At 30.8% G+C, this 27,060-nt stretch overlaps 1 protein-coding gene across 3 annotated transcripts in view; it reads right to left on the reverse strand.

Moving 5' to 3' along the window:
• LOC144840872 (uncharacterized) overlaps nucleotides 1-27,060 on the reverse strand; it is a 47,240-nt gene that overhangs the window by 13,253 nt on the left and 6,927 nt on the right. For 2 of the 3 annotated variants that reach the window (XM_078696956.1, XM_078696948.1), the window contains 7 exons: nucleotides 22,139-22,289; nucleotides 20,559-20,717; nucleotides 13,223-13,304; nucleotides 5,736-5,872; nucleotides 5,333-5,436; nucleotides 831-995; nucleotides 203-454 (listed from right to left, as the gene is read on the reverse strand). In XM_078696956.1, the coding sequence (XP_078553082.1) occupies nucleotides 203-454; nucleotides 831-995; nucleotides 5,333-5,436; nucleotides 5,736-5,872; nucleotides 13,223-13,304; nucleotides 20,559-20,717; nucleotides 22,139-22,289 (1,050 nt within the window). Of the gene's footprint in view, nucleotides 1-202; nucleotides 455-830; nucleotides 996-5,332; nucleotides 5,437-5,735; nucleotides 5,873-13,222; nucleotides 13,305-20,558; nucleotides 20,718-22,138; nucleotides 22,290-26,875; nucleotides 26,945-27,060 lie in introns of those variants that run through there. The other variant, XM_078696964.1, reaches the window with a different exon arrangement.

The following is a 27,060-nucleotide window of genomic DNA, read 5'->3' on the forward strand; positions in this document are numbered from 1 at the left end:
GAGCAATCAAAATGTGCACAGAAATGTTTTTATTTTAACATTGTGCCCTCAACACACAACTGTGGAATACAGTCACCAGCACAACATCACAGAAGTGAGATATGATGGATAAACTATTGTAGTGCAACACATAAACATAGGAAATTCCCCATTCTAATAGTATGTATGTGTATATATTGCAAAAAAAACAACAAAATCTTACCACATTAGGTGCCTCAAAATATGATTGCGTTGGTGTCCACCCTTGTGGCAGTATTTGTGTATAGTACGAGAGCGGTGGGCCAGTATGTACGCCGTTCATCTGCGGTTGTGAAACGGCAGGGTACTGGAATGCCTGTGGTATTGCCGCTGGGGGCTGGGCATATGTAGATGGACCGGACGGCGTTTGACTAAATCCATTACGGGATTTGGGTGGGTAAGGAACTCGTTGAAGAGGCTTGGCTTTTATCCTTGCCTAAAAATAATCAAACAATAAATAGTATAAGTTTATAACAATACTATAATACTTTAGGTTATCAGAAAAATCCCATGTCTAGCCTTCTAACCAATTGCACTCAAGGAAAAATGGCGTGACCACACAGTTATACTTTAACAATTGTGTAGGTACATCAATATCAATCCTCAGATGGCTACTTGTTACAATGATAAACGTCATTCATTCTGTATGCGACATTAAAGTGATGCTGTAATATTCATTTCTTAATCGCAGGCGCAAGTACTTTTAAGTATCATCAGTACGCTCTCATCAAGCCTCATAAGAAGACAGGATAAGCCTCGTATTGGATTCATTTTCCGCTGGTAATTAAACAGTTTCTGAAATTTGAACATACCATAATCGGTTTTCCTTGAAACGTCTGGACAACTTCACGCAAGTAGCGATACGCATTTTGTGCGTCGATGTCCGAGTCAAAGGTGATGTACCAGTTGTTGTTATGCGCAAATTCACAGCTTACCATCGGAGGGCAAGTCGGACCTGAGAACAACTTACGAACATCCTAGAAATCAAAGATAAAAAGCAAGAGTTTGTCATGAAAGAGAACATATATGAAGCGAATAGATTATTATTGCGACATCCAAAAACCTTTCTCAATCATCATTATTAATGCACTGTACATATTTGCAGACAGTACAAATTTGTTTTGAGTTTCACTAATTCACAATCGCATGACATCAAATGTTCAGTTTAATCTATTATCTTCAATTGCTATAATGCCACAGGCATACATATTATACAATAACCAACGTTTTCACGTTTTCATCTGGTTTCGGTGTAGCATAATTTCATTGCTATGTGATTATTCGTACTGTATACAATGTATTTGTTAGTAATACGGGGCAAACCATCGATAAGCGATTTGCTATAGCTTTCATTTGTTATTGGTGAATAAAGAAATCATGTATAATATTTGAATTTTATTGATTTAACAAAATCTGTACTTTACTGTAAATAGACTAGAAAGAATGTCAGTATTTGCGGAATGGCATGATGGGTAACATGGTTAGCTTATCAATATAGAGGTTTAGGTTTAAATCCTTCCAGTACCAGGATTTTTCTCATGAGCAAAATAGACACACTACCTAGGCCTTTATACTACAATTGGAATTGTAATACTATATTATAACTACTGTTAGATGTGACATTTGTCTGTTATAATAATAAACACAAGTAAAATATTCTATAAACAAATATGTAATATATATTTTAACCTCTTTTTCCTGTATTCAATTTAATAAATTTGACCTGTATCTCCAAATGACTAGAGGTGAAAGACCATATTAGGTTCATGCATGAATACATTGTTAACAAATATTATCCATTAAATTCAACTTCTTAGCTCGTCCGCAAGGAATTTGCGATGCAACGAGACGCTAGAAAATTCAAATCGAAGTAATTACAAAATTCTGACGTGCTCATGTGTCATGTGATACACGTTTTATGTCACATGACACGTTGAAACGCGTTACAGCATGTGTACTCTTCAACAGTTCAGCTTACATATTCATTTTCATTAATTTAGTGACTAGGAATAATTTATTCTTCCAATTATGTCTCAGTCTATTTGAGACACAGATTATATCAATCTAACTCTGTAATACCTTGGTGAAATTAACATATTTACAGCATTTATAAGAATGGATGAATTTATAAGTGAGTGAATTTAAATAAGGAGTGAATGAATAAATAAGTAAATAAATAAGTGAGTGAATAAATATGTAAATCTACATTTGCGAATGGAAGAATGACTGTGTAAATATATTAATGATTGTGAAAATATATGATGAATGAATATGTAAATATATGAATAAATAAATGAATGGCTGACAGACTATGACTTCTATAAGAAGTAAATTTACATTATGTCAAATTATTTCAATCAGCATGACACAGAACTGACTCAAGTTGTCTTAATGCTACTGCTATGACATTAAAGACAAATTGTAAAAAGTGAGGGCACTTTAGACAGACACTGGTCATATGACTCATCTAATATCAATAATGCATCAACTCATTCACAAATTATCAATTCACTGAAACCACGAAACGTATAACACGGCCCGTTTCTCAAGCTTAGTAAAACACGGACTTCAATAAATCAGCGTGCCTAGTTTGTTCGTAGTAGACTTTAGCAGTTTAATGAATGAAATTCTAGTAAACAACCACTTCCGGAGATTATGATAAATTATCGCAAATTCGAATTAAAAGCCGGATTGTAGAATCCATCATCCTACTGGATGTCAAAGTAATACAAAAATAGCAATAACAGATTATGGCATCACCATGACAAACTAATGAAAAAACGATCAAATTGAATTAATGAATAATAATAATTAACAGAAAATTTCAATAAACAATTATGCTAATTTTATTCGGTTTTTATTCTCCTTAATTTCAATGGTTCATTATAATAATAATATAAAATTATTTAATTAAGCAATAACTATAGGTCAAAGCTTATGTTAAAAGTATGCAATGTTATTTTGCATCTGATAAAATTAGAATATAAATGACAACAGAATTTGTATTCTCATCAAATAGTGAAAATCATTTTTCATCGGAATGCAAGTACTGTAGTATTTTTAGTAAATTTGTATATTTTTGTATTGTAAAATGGGTAATTACTGACCGTGGTGGCTTTTTATTTATTCCAGTTTTGTCTCCAGCCTTGGTCAAAGAGATAATGAAATATGAAAGGGAACTAATTGTAATTCAAATTTCTCTGATACTAAATACTGACTGGTTAATATTAATATGTCCTCTCTCATGGTCTACTCAAACAAACAGAATAAAATAAACAAGAAATATGAATGAAAAAATAGACAATTTGCTTGATTGGCCTTCCCACACACCAATTAATTGTGGAAGATTGTGCAATATAAAGAACAAAATTCAACCATGGCCATTAAAACATCAATCAAAAGCCGGACACAATAAGAACTTTTTGTGAATGACAATTAATTTATCAAACAAAAGAACATTCGATCAAGAAGCCAGATTTTGCAATAGCATTTAATTGGTATAATTTATTTATTTGGTTAGTACAGTATAAATAATACTAATTCTTCACATAACAATGATGTATGTCATTTGATAAAATAAATGTTTGTTGAATTAGAATTTGAGTATATAGTTTGTATACGTTAATAACAATTTGTTGGTCCTAAATTTGGCTTGGGACTTGATACAAAGATACCCCAAGGAAACATCTTGGCAGCTAATTTTTATAATGGTACCTCCAGAAACACTTGCAGCAGTTAACAATTCAAATTGACACAAAGTCAACATGTTAATAATGGATTAAACGAGACGAAAAGTTAATTTATCTTAAAGGAAAACAATTGGAATATAAAATATCCATAATTGCACTGTCAGCATCTGAAGATTTAGAACCACAGAAAGCAGTATTGGAAAGTAAACAGCTTTAGCATTAAATTACTTTGCTCTGTGAACATAATAGTAACAATTAAACACACCAAATTACAATTGTCTGTGAACATAGCAACATTTGAACACAACAAAACATAATTGCTCTGTGAACATAGCAAGATTTGAACACACCCAATTACAATTGCTCTGTGAACATAGCAAGATTTGAACACACCCAATTATAATTGCTCTGTGAACATGGCAAGATTTGAACACACCCAATTACAATTGCTCTGTGAACATAGCAAGATTTGAACAGACCTAAATACAACTGCTCATAGCAAGAACTACACTAAAGAATATAATGCTGAAAGATAAACAGTTTCAGAACCAAATACAATTGTTCACGATCTGAACTAAAGACTATTTAGTATATTAACAACCAGTGATAAATGTTTTATCTTAAATATTCCAAGAAAAGAATGTAAATTTTTTAAAGAATTTAGCCATTACAATCAACATGATAGACATTATTGAGTATTGCTCTTTTCGATTGATTTTATATAAAAAGGGGAGGGACTTATTCAATTGCTGATCTGTTACTTGATTGGAAGATTTAATCTCCACTGTGTGGGAGAACGAAATCTGAGGAAAGTTACAAAAGATGATGTAAATTACTTCCGTTACGAACGGTTCACAATTCTCGCGAGATTACTAATATTAGATTAATTTCGCTTGGTATTCTAACTTTATATTAATTTGACGGAAGTTGAATGGACAAAATGATTTGACTCCCTTAGGAATTTAATCTATACGTTACACTTATATCATTGTATGTAACACGATAGATACAACACTCACGAAATGAGCAGAAAGGGATTAAGATTTCGGATCGTATTTTATGAGATGAGATCATCCAAAACCTATAGTGATGCAGTAAATAGGTTATCATCTTTCATATTCTCTTCAGGCTGTTGTGGTTTCACACTATTTCAATACTACAGCCACTACATTTCACTTGATTCAACATAATTAAAACGATCTAGGCTTTGTATAAAAAAAAACATTTTCAGAAGTCATTTCGTCCCAATTTATAGGGTTGAAGGTAGTGTCACTTTGATGCCAAGATAAGTTTCTTTATAAGGCTAAGCTAGTGTATCAAAATGTTCTTTCAATGGGCGTGTTGAGTAATTTACCCGGGTAAGTTTGTTGGTTACCCACCAAAGCAATAATTAATCCACAAAGCTAAATTAGCAGGTAAATTAACCATAGCCTGAACCATTTATTTATGGAGAGGGGTATTCAATGAATTTTCTACTTTTCGACTATATCTCGCTCTTCGAAGGTGAGAAGGGCATTTGTCAGTTTATCCAGGTAAGCTAGGCACGAAATAGACTAACTAAGCCTGAACGGGCACAATGGGAGAACCTCAGATAAAATATTTAGAAACATTATTTAACGACTAACCTCTAGTGGTGTACTTTCGGGTACCTCTCTCAGTATGACTGTTCGTCTTTTATGGCTTGGCCGCACCTTCTTTGAACTTGGATCTACTTCAACACATGTTGATTCTGTAACGAGAATTATTTTAACGCAAAAAAAAAAAAAAAAAAAAAGTGATTAGACTAGCAAGAAAACAAACATTGAAGTTGTCTATGAAGTAAAAAAAAAACTGGTTTAATAGTAATTAAAATTTCAAATTTATTGTAACTCGCAACTGACAAAATTAAATGATTAAAATTAAATTTTACTCATTATACAACAGAAGAAAAATTAATTTATGGAAACAATTCTGCATATAAAAAAGCACTTAAATTGATGAACGAAAAAATTAATAATTCATTCGTGTAATACGAGAGACATTGTCTACCTTTAAGTACAGCAATAATAAGTCCTATATCTGTTGTTAATCTCTTAATAGCGTTGAAATTTGCTATCGTCCAGATCGGCACATACTGGTCTGCGTCCATTTGAGACTGAAGATAACGATCATTCGTTAAATTCTCCCTGAAAAAAAAAATATGTCAATTTAGAATATTAACAATATCCATAATAAAAATTAAATTAAAAATGAGCAAATAATCAAATTTAATAAAATTGAAACCATCTTGAATAATATTAAAAATTAAATTGGAAATTAAAAATGAGCAAATAATAATAATAATTAATAAAATTGAATCATCTTGAATAATATTATACTACTACTACTAACATGTATTGTAAGCAAAGTATTAAAAGATTGAACATATTAATATTATTATTAAAATACGGTATTGACAAGATAAAAATGCACTATTTATTAGGCAAGGCTTGTAACAATGGTAACAGGAAAATAACTGTGCCAGGGCAAGTCAATTCCTTCCGCCAATATACCGTATTCCACTACATAAATGTTTGTATAACACAGATAAATATAGCTTTAGTAATTACAAATTATATCTTTTTTTTTTAAAATACAGGAAGCTATCACAGTACAATTGAATAGATGTATGTACTTTGAACAAACATACAATAATAGCATAATTTTAATAATATTTACATATGGAAGATATAAATCATCATATAAAATTGTAGTATTGCACAATACCTGTGCAATAAAATAAATTACAGCGACTTTAGGTGGGAGAAAAAAAGGGGAATTTTAATGACTAGGATGGAACTGCCGGAAATAACAATCACTTAAGAATGAAAGAACTAAAAGAAACCACAGTAAGACAATCTTGTTGTTGAAAGCAAAACCTTCTCAAAATCACATTAAATCAATTTGCGGATGGACTGAATATTAAAATACCTAACTATATCAGTTGAAACCGCATCTTACATTTTAGTGAAATTGCTAGCTAGAAATACAAAATGTATTGTCTATCAAAATAGCTCAGTTGAATATTAAAAATCTTTTGAGAATTCCTCATAAAATTCAGTTGACAAAGTTTGAAATTGACAATTCCACCCACTGTTGAAAAGCAATATATTAAATACACTCCATAAAGGTTAAGAAATTCTGTAAAGTAACCTTTTCAACATTTCAAAGCAAATTCAGCATTTATTGAATTTACCATAATATTATACACGGTATATTTTTGGCAGCGAAGTACTCATGCTCAGTATACATAGGTTCAGACTTTCCAACACATTGAAAGGCAGCTTTGGTTTAAAAAATTATTTTAGCAGGACCAACCAAAAAGTACTTAAAATATGGTATTATATATGCTTTATACAATATTTTGTGGATATCTCTCTCTCTTGAAACATTTTCCGTCATTCTGACATTATGCTTTCCACGATTTGTTTCTATATTTTCTGTTTTGAGTGCCTTCGGTAAAAATAGTGTGAACAGTATAATGAGATATTTTGTGGATATGCAGCAAAAACAGGCCCCAAGAAATTGAACATGTAAACAAAAGATAAATTTGAAGATGACTATATGTTATTGATAAGTATAACTACCATTACTAAACCTAGCCATTTAATCCTAAGCATTACGAGAACAATGCTTAATAATGTAAAACGACTTCAGCCGGTACAGATAATTATCTGCTATCATTGCTGTATATTCATTCAGAGATAATAATTGGCCCTGTGCCAAATTCGACATGTTTTAACTTGATTCAAAATAACTGAGCAAGTTGCAAACAAACATTACCATATGGGCACAGACGGTAGATAAATTGTATGCAAACTTTTAAAGCACACAAAGTCGTTTTATCGCATCACCTATAAACTACATTAGCATATTATTAGCATATCATTTGTATATTATATAATACAATTTTAGAAGTTATATAGTACGAATTGCAATGTTAACCAATAAATTAAATGCTAACACAACAACTATTATTAAAGACACCTTCCCTACGTTTTTTAGATCTAATTTAAGATCACAAACTATATTTAATGTAAAAATAATACCATATGGTCCTATTGCGATAACTTTTTTCGTCTTTAAATGGTTAAAAATGTTAAAAATAAGTTGATTCTAATAATTATAGCGGCCCGCTATAAATCCCAAAATGCATTGCGCGCGGATTGATATTTTTGTTTTTCTTCTGTAATTCACCCACTTTTCAATCGATCGTGAGGCCAAAACAAATGGAAGACTCCTAACTTTTCAGCGAAAATACCAGGTTTTCCCCAATTTGTATCAACGGAGTCTGGCAAAAATAGAAAGACAATTAATGCAGTAACTATACAACGTCAGGCTAGGTATATAGCTATCGTACGATGTTCGTATGTTACCGATGTTTACCAGCTAGGCCTACAAAACTAAGCCTAGCTAGGCTAGGTCTAAAGACCGTCCACGAGAGGTCATTCGCCGCGAGCTACTAGGTAGTGCATTGTTTCTCACTTTTTATCATAATTTACCATAAAACGTACATTTAAGACAAAGGAATGTTTAATGTTTTTAAAGTAATATATATGTATTATTTTTACAAAATGTCACAAATTGTAGGGAAGGTGTCTTTAATTATTATTATTATAATTATGTACACATTAATTTGCAAATTATTAAAATTTAACTTGTTTATTAAAACTGTAGTGATTGCTAGCGTCATTGAATAATTATCACATTATTATAATATCAAGCTAATTAGCATTAAACACCAACAACTCAGATCAACAATATGTTCATAACACCTGTAAATTCACACGCGTGGTTAATAACTCATTATGTAAATTACTGATCACTGTCCAGCCCGACAAATAAATGAAAGGAACAAGATATCATGATTGCCGTTGAGAATATTATGAGCCAAAAATAGCTTGGCTATTTTTAATGTCAAAGGAGAGAGAAAGAATAAAGATTTCATTTTATATGTAATAGTAGTTTTTATTATAAATCAATATTTGTTATACTTCCTTCTAACACCCAAAAAAATAATTTAAACATAATCACACTTTAAGAAACTTCTTGCCTTAGGTTATAATTATAAATTTTTAGCATCTACACTTTATAAAAGCGGTTGTGAATCCCTTGCAGGATAATTGTTAGGTTTGAGACATAGAGACTGGTTCTGGTCTAAGCTATAGAATATATACCCAGCATTTCTTAAATTGTGCATACCAATTATCGTAGCCCTTATTTTTCTCCTTTTAATCTCAATTGCGAAAAAAATCCCTGCATTGCATTAGTGGTTTTTTCAAGTTGGTTTTAATAGCATTTTTGTAATTTTTTTTTTATAGACATTGATTTAAGTTATCTTTATGTTTGAATAATGCTCTCCAGATAGTGATGTAGAATTTTATGGCAACATAAATCCTTTTCAAAGAAAACCAGTAAAATACATCATAAATTATTTTCAAGTTGTTCCAGACATGTCCTACAACATCATTATTCTTTTTTTTTTTTGTATTTAAATACAAATTGAACAATTTATAAATAATGATTTCATTTCACAATTAACGAAGATTTATGTTTGAAAGAAAAAGACTTCACTAAAATGCAATTTAGTGTTAATAAAAACATTCTTAAAGCTGAAAACTTTCGCTTTCTTTAATAAATTACTTTATTCACTGCACTGGTTTACATGACATGACAAAAAGCCTTCATACACACAATACAATCTATGACTAGCCTATTCTACAAGTGTTCCACAAATGATGGATAAACCAGGTTAACAATACCCCAGCAATCTTATGAATCAACCATCCTGACAACTATTGTCTACGTTAGACTTAAGTAGTTGTAGCAAAACATTGATATACGCGCATAAATTAAATACAAATGAGAACATGTTGTCTGACAGACAGTTGGCTTAGAGAAATAAAGACCAACGAATAATTGCAAGGATACTTAACGTTGACTGTGATTTCCGACTATTAAACCCATTTGAATTGGGTAACCAATAATTTGAAATATAATCAATAACGAAGGAATTACTATCAATATCAACCATGTTGTTGTACGGCCAATGTGTGTTTAAACACTGGTTCTTGTCAGATCACCCAAGTAAACCACGCTGGGCCAGGTTGTGTTCTTATATGGGAGACTGCATAGGAATCGCGTCGGATGATATATACTGGGAGAGTGTGCCATATAGTGTGTTGGAAGTTGGGCTTCTAATCGCGAGCTCATCGCACCACATGTGTCCTTAGGCAAGACACTTTACTGTACTTACATTTGTCACTCTCCACCCAGAGATTTTGGTTAGGTCAAAGCACTACCTGCGCTGATTACTGGCTGCAACATTATGGAAGTATTTTTACATACGCGTTTCATAAAAATAACCGGGGTAATAATGTGAAAAGGTTTGTGAGAAATCCCTTTCTGGCCTTCCACTTTGTATAACTATCTATTCTGTATGCTACATTTCAATATAATGTAACCACTATCAATATCAATAAATATGTCTATCATAAATTCAGTAGGGAATTATTGGCAAATAAACATTAGATGCACATTATTACCGAAAATCATAAAACTATGTCATTGGACATAAACATAATTATAAATATGTAAACAACAGATGGAGAAAATGCATTAAAAGCCAATTACATAGACCAATTGCAGACAATAAAATGTAAAAATACATAATGATTTGCAATAAAATTGGGTGAAAGATGAGGTGGTGGTTGGGTAATACTCAAATAAAAAGATTTAAGTACAAAAACAAAACAATATCCTGAATTTATTATTGATCAGTTCTTGGTAAAATAAAATACAAAGATTTAAGTGCAAGAACAATTGTCCTGAATTTATTAATGATCCTTTGGGTAAAAGTTCAGGTAATAATTAACTAAGGAGTGAAGATGGTTATAGGTTGGTAAATTCAGAGTGACTTAAGCCTTAGAAATGTTTTCTTGATTGAAATGTTCTTTCAAATAAAAATGTTGTGACAGTTCATTTTTTTTCCTGGGTATTTTGGTTTATAATATAAAATGTACCTGAACATCAAATCCAAATATATGGGACCATTCATTAATCAAGCCGATTCGTTTTTTGTTAGGTTCTTCTTTATACTAGGCAACACTGTTTTCCTCAGGAGACAATCTTCAACTCCTTTTTTTAAAGTAGTGTACCAAGTTCTTTCCATGTACACAGGATCAATGACTTTATGTTCCAACCGAAGGATGAGGAAATTACAGTAAAGTATACACAAGCAATTCCACCATTAAGTTTACAAAGATGAAGATGGTTGATAATAACAGTTATAATTACAGTTAAAAGAAACCTCTATAGCCAAATAACCTGTCTCAATAAACCAATCAAAATCAAGCTAATTTAATGCCAAATTCATTCGTAAACTCAGTGCTATCATGCAATAACACATGACAATTGAGAATTCAAAACTATTAATAGTAACATATAACCAACAGCAGTTATAATTAAATTAAATGATGTTGTATGTTAAATGCTAACTGCTATCTTCGTTTTAAAGTAGACCTAATAATCTTTACATTTTGGCTTCTTTATAGTTAATTAAAAAACAATTTAAGAGAGAAAACCTAGATTCTTATAGTGGATAGTTAATTTAGTACAAACTAGTAGAAGCATATTGAGACTTTGTTCCAATTTCTTCTGGTTTGAATGAAATATTGTTATTTGTCAACATTATAAAAACGAAAAGGGAAAATTAATCAAATTTATCGCATATTCTCTCTTATCAATTTTGGGCATCTTCCGTCTCATCAATTTTATGCATCTTCTATTTTGAAAAAATTACCAACTTTTCATTTTATATTATCAATTTTGCCTGACTAATGATTAATAATGGGTAATTTCAGGGTGCTAATTTTATTGTCTAGAAAATAGTTTTGCAGCTGAACAATACATACGTCATTGTACATTAAGTTTAATATTTTTTTCTGACCTAAGGTCAGAAATTGGAAGTAATGACGTTGGAAAGAAATGATAAGAATTGAGAGCTTTCACTAGACCTACTTTAAAACACCTGCTTTGGAAATCTACAATTTATTACTTTTACAATCAAATATAAGTTTACCGAGGCTCATCCAACAATCATTCAGGGGATTACCCCGGTGAAATGGTTCACAAAATAGCCCCTGTTCAGGGGGATTAACACCTATCTGATAGGACAGTGATTCATTTACTATTGGTAATCCTTGGTCACATGTGCCAAAAGACATAAAATAAATTTTTTTTTTAAAGGGGTAAAATTGTAGTACAGTAGAACCCTAGTAAGGAGACGGTAGCTAAAATATATTTCCACTTTTTCGTTTAACAGGAAAGTGTTACCTTCGTAGGGGTGTCCTACAGTAATAAAGTGGTTCTACTATCAACCGTAGGTGTTTCTGAGACAGGTTTTTGTTTTGATTTAGTGGATTTATGTTTAGAATCATGTATTAGATTCCCCTGCTGGGAAGCTACTGATACATCAGCGGGAACAGCCGGCCCGGACGGGGCAACCTTCCTACGCTTTCCACTACTATGCTTCAATTAGCACGCCTGGCCCCGCAAGGTCGGCGAAACCTGTCGAAGTTTCTGAGCTCTCAAGCCCTACTTCTACTATTTTTCTTGATTGTTCGTTATCCCTCTTACCAAGTGATAAGTTGTCCATAACGAAACAATGCTTGATAGATAATATGACGTGTATTTCTTACAAAATAATCAATTTTTCTTTAGATATCCGATGTCGAAGACTTCTGATTTTGTGCGTATGCAACGGGATCTCATGTGATCTCGAACGACCACCGTAGCGAAATAAAACATGTTTTTCAAGGCACAAATAGGTTCAAATCAGTAACATTTCAGTATGCTAAATCTAGGCATATTTGTTTTATCTATCTTTCATTGTCTGCCAAAGGCAAGCTATACAATCACTGTAATAATAATAAATGACAATATCAAACAATAAATGTATGAGTGGTTTTATAATTGGATTTTGAGATTGATTATTTTAGTTTGGCCAAGTGAAATTAAATTTTAGCCCAATTTCTATAACCAATTGTAATAAGACATCTCTGCATGAAGTTAAATTTCTAATAACCTTTGAAAAAAGGTTGAACGTACGATTCTACACTATTAAACAAATATGTGATGTGCCCATATATGGACATGAAGATGTTACTACCATATTTGCTCACATCACATTTTTTGTCAAACTAGTTTGATAGTGTTCTAACAACATTTGAGAAAAATTTGAACATACATTTTTAGACAATCTCGAATAAATTTAGTTTTTAAATGAAAATAGAAGTGTTAAGAGTTATTACAACACTGATTAGCGTGCAAAAATATACCGCATGACATCATGGGGATTTGGTGTTGCATAGTAAAATAAAGGAATCCTATTGGGGCTTGAGTTCACTTCTCAATCTGTAATTGTCACGTTAGGACGTAGTAACGTAAGTTGAATCATGTGTGCTAACATAAAAAAAATGTTATTTTGATGTTCATACCTTGAAAAGTAGTACTCTAATTGAACTTGAAGTTGTTTGCGTAAATCACCATCCTTAGGAGATCCTTCTCGGTTCATATCATCTGAAAAAGAAAGTAAAAAATCATGAATATCGATAAAAAGTCACTAGAAAAATTGCAAGAATGTACTAATAAAACAGAATGTCATTCAAGTAAGAATGTCTTTTTTTTTAAAGTAAAATAATAACTACGAGTTGTTCATCACAAGACCCTGGATATCAATGTTACTTGTTAGCGAGTTGTTGCCAAGTTTTTAACATTTTATGAGGCACTAAAGGGGATATGACTATTATATTTAGAATATTAATTTTTAAATCAATAGAACATGGCATAGGTACAAGCCAATTTGCTATACAGTAGAACATCTTGAGACACTCATATTAAGCTGTGTCTACAATATCAAACTAGTTTGACAAAAAAAAGGTGATGTGCTCAAATATGGTAGTGATATGCCCAAATATGGTAGTGATATGCCCAAATATGGTAGTGATGCTTAAATATATGATGAGTGAGTGATATGACATGATGAGTGAGTGATATGACATCATGTCCATATGGGCACATCATATTTTCTTGTCACATAGAGTTTGATAGTGTAGACAGAGCTTTATTACAAATTAATATAATGATAGTTATTATAGGTTTAAAATATTTAGATGAGTGGTTGATAAATGAAACTACTAATTCTAATTTTACAAATTTCCCAATCAAACAATTCATAGGAATACAACAAAACATGTCAATTAGTATCTAGTATAGTCAGTATTTAATATTTATAACTATTGTAATTAATTGAATGAGATTCAGTTCTAGTACGAGTTTATAAATTATATTGATTGAAAGAAATGTCTGGTTGGTAGAGTGGTTAGGGTAGTAGTAGCCTAGATTTCATGAACTGATCTACTTCACATTCACACAACTAACGTTTCCATAATCGTCCCATTGTAAAGCACAAGAATACAAATAAATGTCAATTTTCAATGGAAAACTATTCTTATGAAATACAAAGCAACCTACCGTTTCATAACACAAAAGCATCATCAATTTTTATTACTAGAAGTACAAAGACTTATGCTAAAAAGTGATCTCTTTGGCTCTAATTAACCAAGAAACTATCATATCTGTTTATTAGATGAGACAATGTATACAAGATATGAATAATAAAAAGAGGTTTAAGTAGTTGGTTGTAAGTATGATGAAAGAGGAACGTCAGGTATACAGAAAAATTATGCTACTTTATAATAAAATACAGCTACAAAAGAAATCAGTCATACTGAGATAATTATTAATTCATTTGCTATTTACTAGCCTATACTCTACGCTTTAATATTTTATCAACATAAAAATTAACATAAAGTACTGTTAAATCCAAGCACAGTATATTAACGGTTGCCTAGTAATTCCAAGGCTTTGGGTTCGAATCATGTTACCCTCCCAAAATGTTGTTGAATGTTTTTATCTTTAGGTTGTTGATTGTGCTTAGAAATTCTATACTGAAATGATTTCATGCGTTACCGTACAATTCAACTCATAGACAATGAACTAAAAATAACTAACATTATCATCATTCTGTTGAAACTAAATATTTGTAATTACGCATAGTCTTAAAGTAGTAACAATCAGCCATTTTAATTTCACAAGTACAGAATTAACAACAAAAAAGAATTGTAAGTAATTAGATAAATGTCAAACGAGAGTAGATAATTTGTAATAAGATCTTAATGTGATTCCATAGTTGCTGAAACATTACCACATCATATGAACACAGTGTACACTCGAATAGGACAGGATTAGAACGTATCCGATAACTGTTAATGCATTTGGGACATGAATGCTGTTTCTGACGCAGGTTTTGGCAAAGCAACACGTAAACACTACGTAATACTAAACACTGCTTCATTTACCATCATAATACAGACTACATATCTCGTTTATTACGTTGTCGTCATCATCTATCCCGTGTCATTAAATCGCTAGGTTAGCTAGCTACATAAAATTGTGAATTGATATCTATCCTTAGGCCCAAGAGATCACCTAGAATACTACCGTTGCATTTATTATAGTCCTTTTTATCAATTATAGCATATAGTTACTCTCCAGTAGCTACAATATCTTACAACCAGCGAATACTTGACAATTTTTCAAAAACGCATTTTAAATTGAAAAATATTGTAATTAAAATGCACTACTTTTTCAATGTCTGTTTGTATCGTGATCAGTTTCAGTCTGCTGGTTTTAGAACGCACCAACCCATTGACCGGCGCCACCGCATATACGAAGGTGTACATTCAAAATAAATAATATATAATTATGTTTATATTTAGCATTAATCTTGTTTCAGCCTATTGCTTGACTAGAGAAGGTGCCACAGCTAGGAAAGTATATAATAGTCATAATTATGCTTACATTATCTATAGTACAAAACATTTACAGCATGGATTATTCAATTATTGTCAAGGTTTAATAAAACCAATTTGAAATTTGTTGACTAGAAAAGTAAATAAAAATCCAGCATTGTCTTGTATTCAATTTAATAAAATCTATAAACAAAAACATTAAAATGTTTATCAAAGGAATCTGAATTTAAAACAAATTCAATTTGATGATTTGTATATGTAAACATAAAAGATGAATATAGGCAAAACTATTATTATAATTGCCAACATCCAAGGTAGATAAAATAAAATGGAATATTGCATTCAATTTTATCACAAAAGAAATTTAATATACTTGTCTATAAATAAATAATTAAAAATGTTTATCATGGGATTTAAATTTTGTAAAAATTCAATTTGATAATGTATAAATTAATAAACATTAAAAGAATTTTTAAAACTGGATTAGTTAAATGGAAACAAATATTGTAATTGTCAACATGTGTATTAATGACCATTATAATATGCATTAAAACGGAATAGCAAATAGATAAAAGGAGAAGAACATTTCAAGAAATTATTTACTAAATAATATTCACATACAAAAATTCTAAGAATTAAATACGACAGTTTTCCTATCCAGAGATTATTTTTCCAACATCAATTTGCAAGATAATTGATATTACAATTGCATCTGCCGTACACTCAGTTAGTATGTGAATGAGATCCCACTCAGTATCTGCGTAAAACGTGTACTGACGCAAGCTGAAGACAAAAATAGATGGCTGACATACGGTTGAGTACATTCAATAGTTACTAGGGTATTTGTGATTTTCATTCTAGAATTTGACAACTTATTACAGCGATCGTTTCAACTTTATCCTTTTTAACACCCCTCGAGAATGTTCATTTATAATGCTATTAACTAACACAGTTTATTTTAAATATTTGTTTGAAAGTCTAAATTTATAATCTGGGATTAATTAGAAAATAATAAATTAGGATACAGTAGAGAAGACAGTTATGCATTTATTAAGATTATACTACAGCAACATAAATAACTTGTTTAAGTATTTATTATTATTTGTACATTTGAAAATAAAAATATTATTAGAATTTATAATATTATTTACATTCTATGTTGTTCTGCATTAACGTGTACAAATTATCAAAGCAATAATATCACTTTTCATTGGATTGTTTTTCTGAGCGCATATGACTACCATATAATGCCAGCAATTGGATAATGATAATGGCCTGCATGACTTTTTTTATTGTCAAGGCAAACTAGTGTAACTTGTTGTTGAACAATGTTAATGTTATGTGTGTGCAGAGAAACAATAACAACAAAGTCATGGACCTATATACTGTAGATCCATTGTCAAGCTATGTAATACTGCAATATAACATAAGATGGATAGATGCAAATATGTATGACTATCCATGTAATTGATATTCTTCCTAAATACTCTTCTGTCAGAAATATTTCTCCAATAAAGCAATGAGGAGCAATGGTTGTTGTTTTGCTTGGCCTCTATATGTAAGATTCAATTCAGAAAGTATTATATTTGGTACTAACTAGTACTAGCTTGTCAGTTATTGAGTTGAATAATGCATAAACAACGTTTTGATCAATGCTAGTTAACAACTGTGTAACCCTAAAACTGAATAACTCTTAACTTATCGGTCAAACTACACCAACTGTTTGATGAATGACATGTTTTTAAGTTGCGTAACATTAGTCTAAGAGTTTATTTCTTAGAATTCGGCCACTAGAAGCACTTGGCTAATCATTCTGGAATATTTCAAGTTATTTTTTCGCTAAAAAGGTAATCTACTTCTCTATTGTACTTAAAAGGAAAAATAACTTTAATGGACATTCGTTTATTATATGAAATGTGCCCCAATAATAAATTATAAATATATAAATTTCTTTCATATTTTAATATGTTAAATGTTGATAAGTTTTTTTTAAATATTTATATTTGGTTTTTTTTTCCTATTCTAAATTATATGGGTTAAAAATGAATACACCTTATCCTAGATTGTAACAAATAAATACAAATGATCAAATATAAATAATATATAAATATTATACTGTATATATTTATAATAAATATTATATTATTATGTATGGCTTACAAAGAAACAGTTTGCAACAACCTACAAGAGGCACTCAAGAGGCAAAACACAAGGCCAAATCATATGTTTTATGCAACATTTTATATTATTATTTATTATTAAATTGTATAAAGGTGCATTTAAAGTTTAATAACTGTGAATATAAATAAATTATACCTTATCGTTTATTGTTTAGAAGTAATGACACTGATTGTATTGCCATCCTTTGTTATTTGTACAGTAATATCACTAAAATATATATTCAGTTAAAAATACATATATTATATATTGGGTCTGAAATCTTAATAGCTAAAGGAAGTAGGTAATAATGATGAATAAGTCTTAATTATGTGGGAAGTAGATTATGAAGTAACAGTTAAAACACAATGATGATTTTAGTTACATCATTATTGAATCAATAGTTTTTTAATTAAATAAGAAAACATGTTAATTAAATATAAATAACCAAATAAAATTTGTATGTAACAAGATGAACCGTGTTACTAACGGGTTCAATCCAAATTTATTTACTTTGTTAACCACAACAATCCTGGTCCTTTAATTCATCTTCCTCCGCTTCATACTCGGAGAAGCCTTTTCGATTTGGTATTTCTTTTTAAATGCTTCAACTCCCTTTTTAAATGTAATATTTTGTCATTTTTTTCTCTCAAAATTAATCAAACTCTCGCAACACCGACTTATTTTCCGTTGCCCGTTGCCGAGTCAACGTAACCAAATATGGTTTTATTCAAAGATTATCCAACCTTTTTAATTCAATTTCTATTAAAGAAAAGACTATCGATATAAATAAAATTCTATATTTATATCTAAAGAGTTTTAAGGCATCCTGTAGTTGAAATAAAATAAAAATAAAAAAATTTGATGAATTCAAATGGGTACTTAACAGTTAATAAATAAAAGTACCATCAATTATTCATGTTATATTGTATAGGCAGAGTAGTAGGCTTAATTCGATTTTTGTTTATTAAGATTCATTCACATTTCTGATATTATTATAATATGTGTGGGTTTAACTCTGTATTGTGACAACTAAGCATGAACTACGAAGGTCAACTTACAGCAGTATAAGAATCATAATCAATATTCATTATAAATATTTTGAATAAAAAAGCACTTTGCATTTCAAGAACATAGCACACACCCACACAACCTAGCCATGGGTAGTTGTGAAATGTCATCACACACAACCTTAAAATACCATGTTGATTAGATGATGTTGAAAAGGATGATAGTAATTCAGGTAAAGATGATAATATAATGATAATGATGGTTGTGGTGACAGATAATTGCACTGATGGTAGTCCAGGCACCCACTGACCGATAGCCAAGTTGAGACACAAAACTTGTTTGTATCGACGAAAAATAAAATGGCTGCTTTATCCATTTTGCCGATGAGATACTCACAACATAGATCATCATTTTGGTGAAAAAGCATAAAATCAGGGGAAAAAATGCCACTTGCCGATGGTGTAATGCTTAATTTGTTCGTTTATCAAATAAATAATTAAAGCTAAATTTGTTGGTCTTTTTCAACCAGGACAGTTTCTGCATTATTTTTTCTATATATGAGGTAGATACTGTACAGAGGAAAGCATGAAACGGCTGGATGAGGAAACAAACATCTGAATTATCGTAAGGACAGCGATTACGACAGTCAGTTTAATCATGCGCTCTGGATTTGGAGAGAGGCATCACTATTTATCATAATAATGTATTATTAAATCCTTCGTAACTGTTTTTATTGGTTTTACTCGTGACAGGCAAAATCCGTATACCAATCATTACTGATCCAACGACCAGCAATCCTATGATAGTACACTTAATAATGAAGTGCTGTCTAAGTTTTAAGACAAGTACCCAGAAAAAGACAGAATGATTAATATGGGTCGCGTCACAGTAGTAACTCGCATCAAAATTTATAGTAAGCTGTCAGTTGGAAAATAATTACATTTTTAATTGCAATCGTTTATCTGAACCCACCTTCCATTTTTTTTATATCAAAGGGATAACTTTTGTAAATTTATTGATGTCTGAATAAATTCTATGAATAAAATTGTCGTTTAGAGTTTGAGAATTATCTTGTCTTCAATTACATGGTGTACTTAAGTAAACCATATATTCAGTAGATTTAATGTATGGTAATGATACGGCCTTAATATGCACGGTATACAATGACAGTTGATAATACTATTGATACTATAGGCTACAAATATTATATTCTATTCCAAAAGATGCTTTTAAAGATAAAGTGTTCATTACAAAACTAATATGCAGGGACAATCTATATATAAGCCCACATTTATGTTATAATTTGAATACAAAACATCATTTTGCAAATTGACAATTAAACTTAAATTGCTACATCAATGTTTGAAAAACTTGTGTAATTTGTTTTACACATTTTTTATGAATTTGTATTAATTTGTTTAAAAAATAATGTGTTATAGATTCACAATTGCTTGGTGGCAAAATCTGAAAAATGCATTCTAAACAAAAACAAATGATTAGTCGGTATGGTTGATTCCATTTCTAGGAGGGGGTGTCTGTATTGGAGGCTCAAGATTGTATGGATATTTTTAAATTATCAAGTCTTGAATTTGATGGAAAAAGCAAAAAATTACTAGTATTGATGTACTTACTTGAACCTACACTGCCATTATGGAATACTTGGTATGGTTTATTCCATTTCGAAGAGGGGGTGTCCTGTACCGGAGACACATGATTTGATAGATATTTTCAAGTCATTGAGTCTTAAAATTTGATGGGAAACTCAAAAAATGACTAGTATTGGTGCACTTACCTGAACCTACACTGCCATTATGGAGAAAGGAATACTCGGTATGGTTGATTCCATTTGGAAGAGCTGGTGTCTGTACCGGAGACTCTGGATTTGATGGATATCCCATGCTACCACTAGTACTTGAATACTGGCTGTTATTACCATTTATAAGATACGGTACTATAAAGACAAATTTTGTTTATTAATTTAATCAATCACTATCAATTCTCATTATCAACATTAAAAGTAAATGATATCTAATCTATTTTGCATGGCAAACACCTTGTCAGCTAATGGAGTTAAGTCAAAATTTATCTTTGAAACAATTTTGTGGATTTATCAATCAGTACGACTACTGACCATATGGAATTGCAGTCTCTTTAAAGCCTTACAGAGAGTAATTACAATAAAATATATAAATGTAAATTGCCTAATTTAAATGCACTCATCATAGCAGAAAATGACCTTTGAACTTCCCTGGGGCAATACAAAATCCAGTAATTTACTAATTATTGTCAACGTACATATTAGTATAAATCGCAAAGGCTCACTTACTGTACAACTACAAGCATCTATCTTTTTTTTCTGAACAATTCATTTTTTAAATATTAAGATATTTATCTTGAACAGAAGGCTTGTTGGACAAAATTTGATCATTTACTATCAAGATTACTTTACATGGTTAGCTTCCAAGACTACCCACATTCCCAAAATTTGATCAGCATACCTAGGTATCTCTATATTAATTTCACATAACGTATTGGGTTCTATAAGTTTTTTTTATAGTTCTTAAGTTAACTTAAAAGCCTTGTGTAATAACAAACTCGTCGAGTCATAAATGTGCTCGTTTATTTTGCACCTGAGGGACATAATATAGCAACAATTACTATTGTACTTTGTTTTATGGGTTCTTTCAAAATAATTTTTTTTACTAGTCTTGTGACCGATTGGTTGCGAACGTATATGCCTATTTCGTTGTGTTTAACAAACAGAGTTAATGAATAAATCATCAGCATTTTCCAGACAGTCATACCATTACAGATTAAAAATTTACAAAATTATAGCTTCATGACCTACCTATTCACACTGCCTAGTCAGACTACAGCGAGTCCTTGCACTTCAGATACAAGTAGCTCAATATGTTAGTGGTGTGAATGTCAAAAATAAATAACACAGGTGCTTATACCAATCACCTGTCTGTCACATGACCATAACAGTATGTATCAACACATTACAGAAAACATGTTGTTAGGATAACATGTTCTGAGGGAGTTTCCCATATCACATATTATTGGCAATAGGTGTTTAAATTATAAACACCATTGCAAGACTATAAATCTCACATTTGTTAGACTAGCCATCTCAATAAAATCATGTACTACAGTATTGTATAAATATCAACTGCAATCTTGGACTATTAACAAGCTTTCGAAATTGGCGACAAGACACAACATGGAACCAAGCGCAAAGTTAACTCGGCGCATGCAGAATATTATATACGAGGGAGGCAACAGCGTTCCTGTCGGGTGATTGCCCGCATCTCCTGTTTTGAAAGCTTGTTTCTAATCATCCGCACAGAAGAGATCTATTGAATATATTACCTTTACTATTCATTGCTACCTGTGATGGTGCAGTACCTGAATCCCTATTGTCATGATCTACCAGCTCAAAGTTGTCGTTTGCGTCTGGGGTCACAGACCTCTTGGGTACCGGGAATGCCTTAGCATTAGGATTGAGCGTTGTCGATGCAACCTGCAAAACAATACGACAGTCAATATTTACTTTGTTAGTAGAAAGAGAAATATATAACTTCACATACAGTAGAATACCTCTTTTGGAACATTCCTATTCAGGGGAAATGTGTTTATTGTAATGTCTATAAAGACCAAAAGGTGTCCCCATATTAGAGGTTCTACTGTACTAAACCACATCAATGAAGAAACATCCAATATTTATTTTCGCAATTATTTACATACAACCTGTCCTATTGGTATAAATACTCTAGGCGTTGTTTTCTGTTCTTCTGATGATGAGAATAGTTTCTCGAAACATGTCACATTTTAAGACAGTTTGCCTATTCATTAAATGCCTTGCTATAGTTATTTTAACTGTACAACAAAACAAATCAAAATATTGGTCCCACTTAACCGATAAATAATTTTAGAACCTGGGATTTCTTTCTTTATTAAACAGCTGAATGAGTAGTATTAGTTTTAAAAATACCTAAATTATTTTAGTAATTGAGTATACCCAGATCAATAATATAAACGTTTTTTTTTAAATCATGATAGGTTAAAAAATGTATTTCATTTGCTTTTATTTCAGAATTTTATCCACAAACGAATGTTAATCACTCATATCAAAATATATTCTATTAAGAAATTCTAGTATGTTCAGTGGGATTCAGTCAAGTATGTTAATCATCAGCAAGCTTTAATGGTGTATAGCAGAAATGAGTAATTGTTGACAAGACAATAAGAATTCAATTTAATAGATATTTTCGCTAACGCAATCAATCATCAACATCAAGTTAGTGGGTCTATTCTCTCAGATTATCCTTCAAAGACGTCATGGGACAGGAAAGTAAGACTAGATATTTTATGCACAGTTTTTTATGACCACATAATAATGCATTTGTGTTCTCTAAACAGCCATTTAATATGTGTGCGGTGCAATACTATCTAATACTACTATATGATACATTTTGCAGATGACCTTTTCATTTTAACCTTTAGTCAGGTCTTAGCGAAACAGAAGTGTTGTTTTTCTAGTTCATAATAAATCTAGCCTCTGCTATTCAATATCACTTAAAACCTACTCATAGCTGTAATGATTTCGCCAATACGCTACACAAATCTACATAAATCAATACGCATATTTTTTAAAGTACTGATATCATATAATATTAATCAATTTAATCTACAAAAATCATTCATTTTTATTCATTACATGACCAAAATATACAGTAAACTGTGATATGAATAACTGAATAAGCAAACACGCGGTTTCATAATTTTTATTTTAAAATTTGTTTATTCATAAATCATAGTAAATTGCATGACGGATTCCTGTACGAATGTGGTTTAGATTCAAATTATTATTATTAATCAGAGAAGTTTGTACATACGTTACTGTAAGTTGTTTGGTTTTCATTTAATGTTATTAATGTTATTATATTAATATTACTTTTCTATTATTAATATACTGACTGCATTCAACATTTAAGCAGGGTACAGTTTTGTGTAATTCCTTTATTTGTAATGATTTAGTCAGAATTAAGTACACTGCATCTACAGTTCTGATTCTTCTGTATAGTGCTGAATAAACCGTTTATTTCAATAAAATCATTCTTAGACTGACCGCATTTCTGCTAAATTTGTGCTCCCAAATAACCGATTAAATTAGTTGTTGGTCAATGACAAAAACCTTAACGTATTACCCAAAATGCAATGTGATCGTTCAATCGTTTCTACAGTACAGCTGTCAATCAAATTTACCGTTATTTCGTAACAGAGCTAAAAGTTGCAGTGATAACCGGTAAATGGCGTTGAATATTTTATAAACTATTTGTGTTAGAATACAAGCAATTTGTGCTTTCAGCGAGATTACATTTTTTTTTCATATCCCAGAAATGACAGAAAAAATATGTTGGCATATATGAAGAAATAAAAGCATTATTTAAACAACCACACAACTGTAAAAGAAATTATACTGTACCAAGACAAGTGATAGTACTTATAATTATTAATAATGCAAACTAATTAATCTGCTCACCATGTCATATTTTTCAACACTTTGTTATTTTCAATAATGAAAATAGAAGATTAAATTTTACACTTCTTTGAATTATTAAATAAAGATTGAAAGTAGAAATATAAAAAACAATCTTCAGGAAAGTGACGTAAAACAAGTGAGCAATAAATCACGACATTGAAATTTTTGACGTCAATTGTGTTGTTAGTTATGAGTTAAAAGATTACTCAAAATAATGCTTGAATATTCTATACAATGTCATAGTTCAATCAATTCTCAATGTCATTAGCAAAAAAATCAAAGCCGTGATATGATGAAAGCACTGAAAATAATGCACATGCTACAAGAAACTCTATTAAGGAAACACTTCAAGGACCAATGTTCTTCTAATAAAAGAATCTCCTGAACATGGATTGGGCCTTAAAACCTACACTTTTATTTCCCCTTGCCGTTTCATATGCAAGTTTCCCCTAATTGTGTGTCCAAAATACTGAAGAACATTTTCTTGGAAAAACCCCGCAATTACTATTCTCAAAATCATAGGGATTTTCCCAGAAGATTTAAATGCGATTTTTGTTTTTACTGTGAGAGCTAAAAAAACCTGAATTGGAATTGTGAAATACTTCAAGGTACATAAATCATGATAACATTGTATGTGCTTTCTTTTAATACCAAGTACATACTGGTACTGTACTGTATATCAATCATCCTCACATGATCCACCATTATGTGAACTCATCATAATCCGAGAATTTATTAATTTCATCTCTATTTCAGAACTGAATGATCAGTTCTATTTGGAACTGGATAGGCTACCCTCAGTAAAGATAGTAATAAATAAATAAATTAATTAATTAACATCCATAAAATATTATATCTGTCTAAAAAAATAATTTATATCTGTATATCCTCAGGTATAATCCCAGTTCGGGTCTTATCCCACCCCCTACTTAATGTCTGATGTCTCATAATATGTTAAATAAACACAGTAAAAATCAGAATACGTGAAATGTTTATCGTCGATTTAATGAGATTGATAAGAAGAACTTTGGAAACACACGATATAAACAAAACATGACAAAAATAATGATGTTAAAAATAACTAAGAACACATGGTAACAGGAAATATCGCTGCAAAATTATCAAAACCAAGAAAATTAAAATTGTTATTGTAAACCACCAATGTTGAATGACAGAGCAATATGTTAGGTATTGTCATTTTGGATCATCATGACATGTTACATTTCTAACAAATAACAAATAAATATGTTGCTAAGTGTACTGTACTAATAAAATGGAACATTTTATTTTAAATTAATAAAATGTCTATTCAGATAAGTTACAGTGCCAAACACTATAAAATAGCTATGCCTTTTTGTGTCAGTGTCCTATGAGATATATTTATATTCACATAATAAAGTGTTTATTTGTAAAGGTATCACTGTGTAATCATTGTTAGCGTCTCCGTCATGAGCTGGAATACGTGTACTGTACATAATAGTAGATACCAATAACACAAAAGCCCTGTGTCTGCTGCCATATAAATACCGATATAAAAATACAATTACGATATATTTTTGGAAATAGAAATGGTGATGGAGAACATATTTTCCCCACCAAATTTGTGGATAAAATGTGGTATTTATAAACTTATACCGCATTTTGTGTAGCATTTTCTGGCACCAATAAAAAATACTGTATGTCTTTGACCTATGAGTTTGACCTATGACATGAGGAGTTTGATTTTCTGCATTGCGTCATTAAAACTAACTCGTAATACGAATGAATACCATAAAGCTCAAAATATGGATCAGTACGTTAATTAAATCTTTTATTTATCGTTTTGGTAGCATGTTGTAACTATTCATTTAATCAAAGCAGTGAAATATTAACATTATTACAAAAAGCCGATACTATATTGTGCTGGCAGGTAGTTGAATATGGGTACCCTTCAATAACAATGAACACAAGATGTGGTAACATTGTTGCTTGTAACCTTTCACCTACAGTCTGTTGATACAGTCACCAGTTTAAATATCATAAAATATTTATTATAGCCAGTTAACACACTTGCATTCAATCAAAGCTTATTAAAACATTTTTTCCCCAATACATAAAATACAAAGATTTATATTGCTTTCTTCTTGCACAAATTAATATTGGATGAATATCTCCATGCTTTTTACAATCTCGACAAAAAATTTAAATTAACTTAAACAATATGAAGTACTGTACGCATACAGTACATAGCTTTTAAGCCATGGAAGATGTCATAAAAATGGAAATTCAAGCATTGTTGCCTATACAACAAGGCCTACAGTATATAGTGAAGTTAGGTTTTGTTGCCTACACAAGGCCTATATACTGTAGTATGTTGCCTAACAAGGCCTATATACTGTAGTATGTTGCCTAACAAGGCCTATATACTGTAGTATGTTGCCTAACAAGGCCTATATACTGTAGTAGGTTTATGTTTCCTAACAAGGCCTGTTAAGTTGTATTACCTCACAAGGCTTATGAATAAATGCTGTCACAAGACGAGGCCTATAATGTGGTGTATACTCTACCATTGAGAAATTACTTACCATCTATAAACCAGAAATAATGGTTGATCCTAATATTGTCAACAAAATGAAGCAGATATAGCAATTTTATTGAAAGTTTTTATGAAAAATTCCTTCAAGTCTACTCAACAAAAGGTACTAAGCACATGGTCCTACATAATACTGTATTAATGGTTCCCGCTTGTTTGTCATACAGTGCATTATAA

Source organism: Antedon bifida, chromosome 1 (genome assembly GCF_963402885.1).
Source record: "Antedon bifida chromosome 1, ecAntBifi1.1, whole genome shotgun sequence".
Taxonomy (NCBI): Eukaryota; Metazoa; Echinodermata; class Crinoidea; order Comatulida; family Antedonidae; genus Antedon; species Antedon bifida.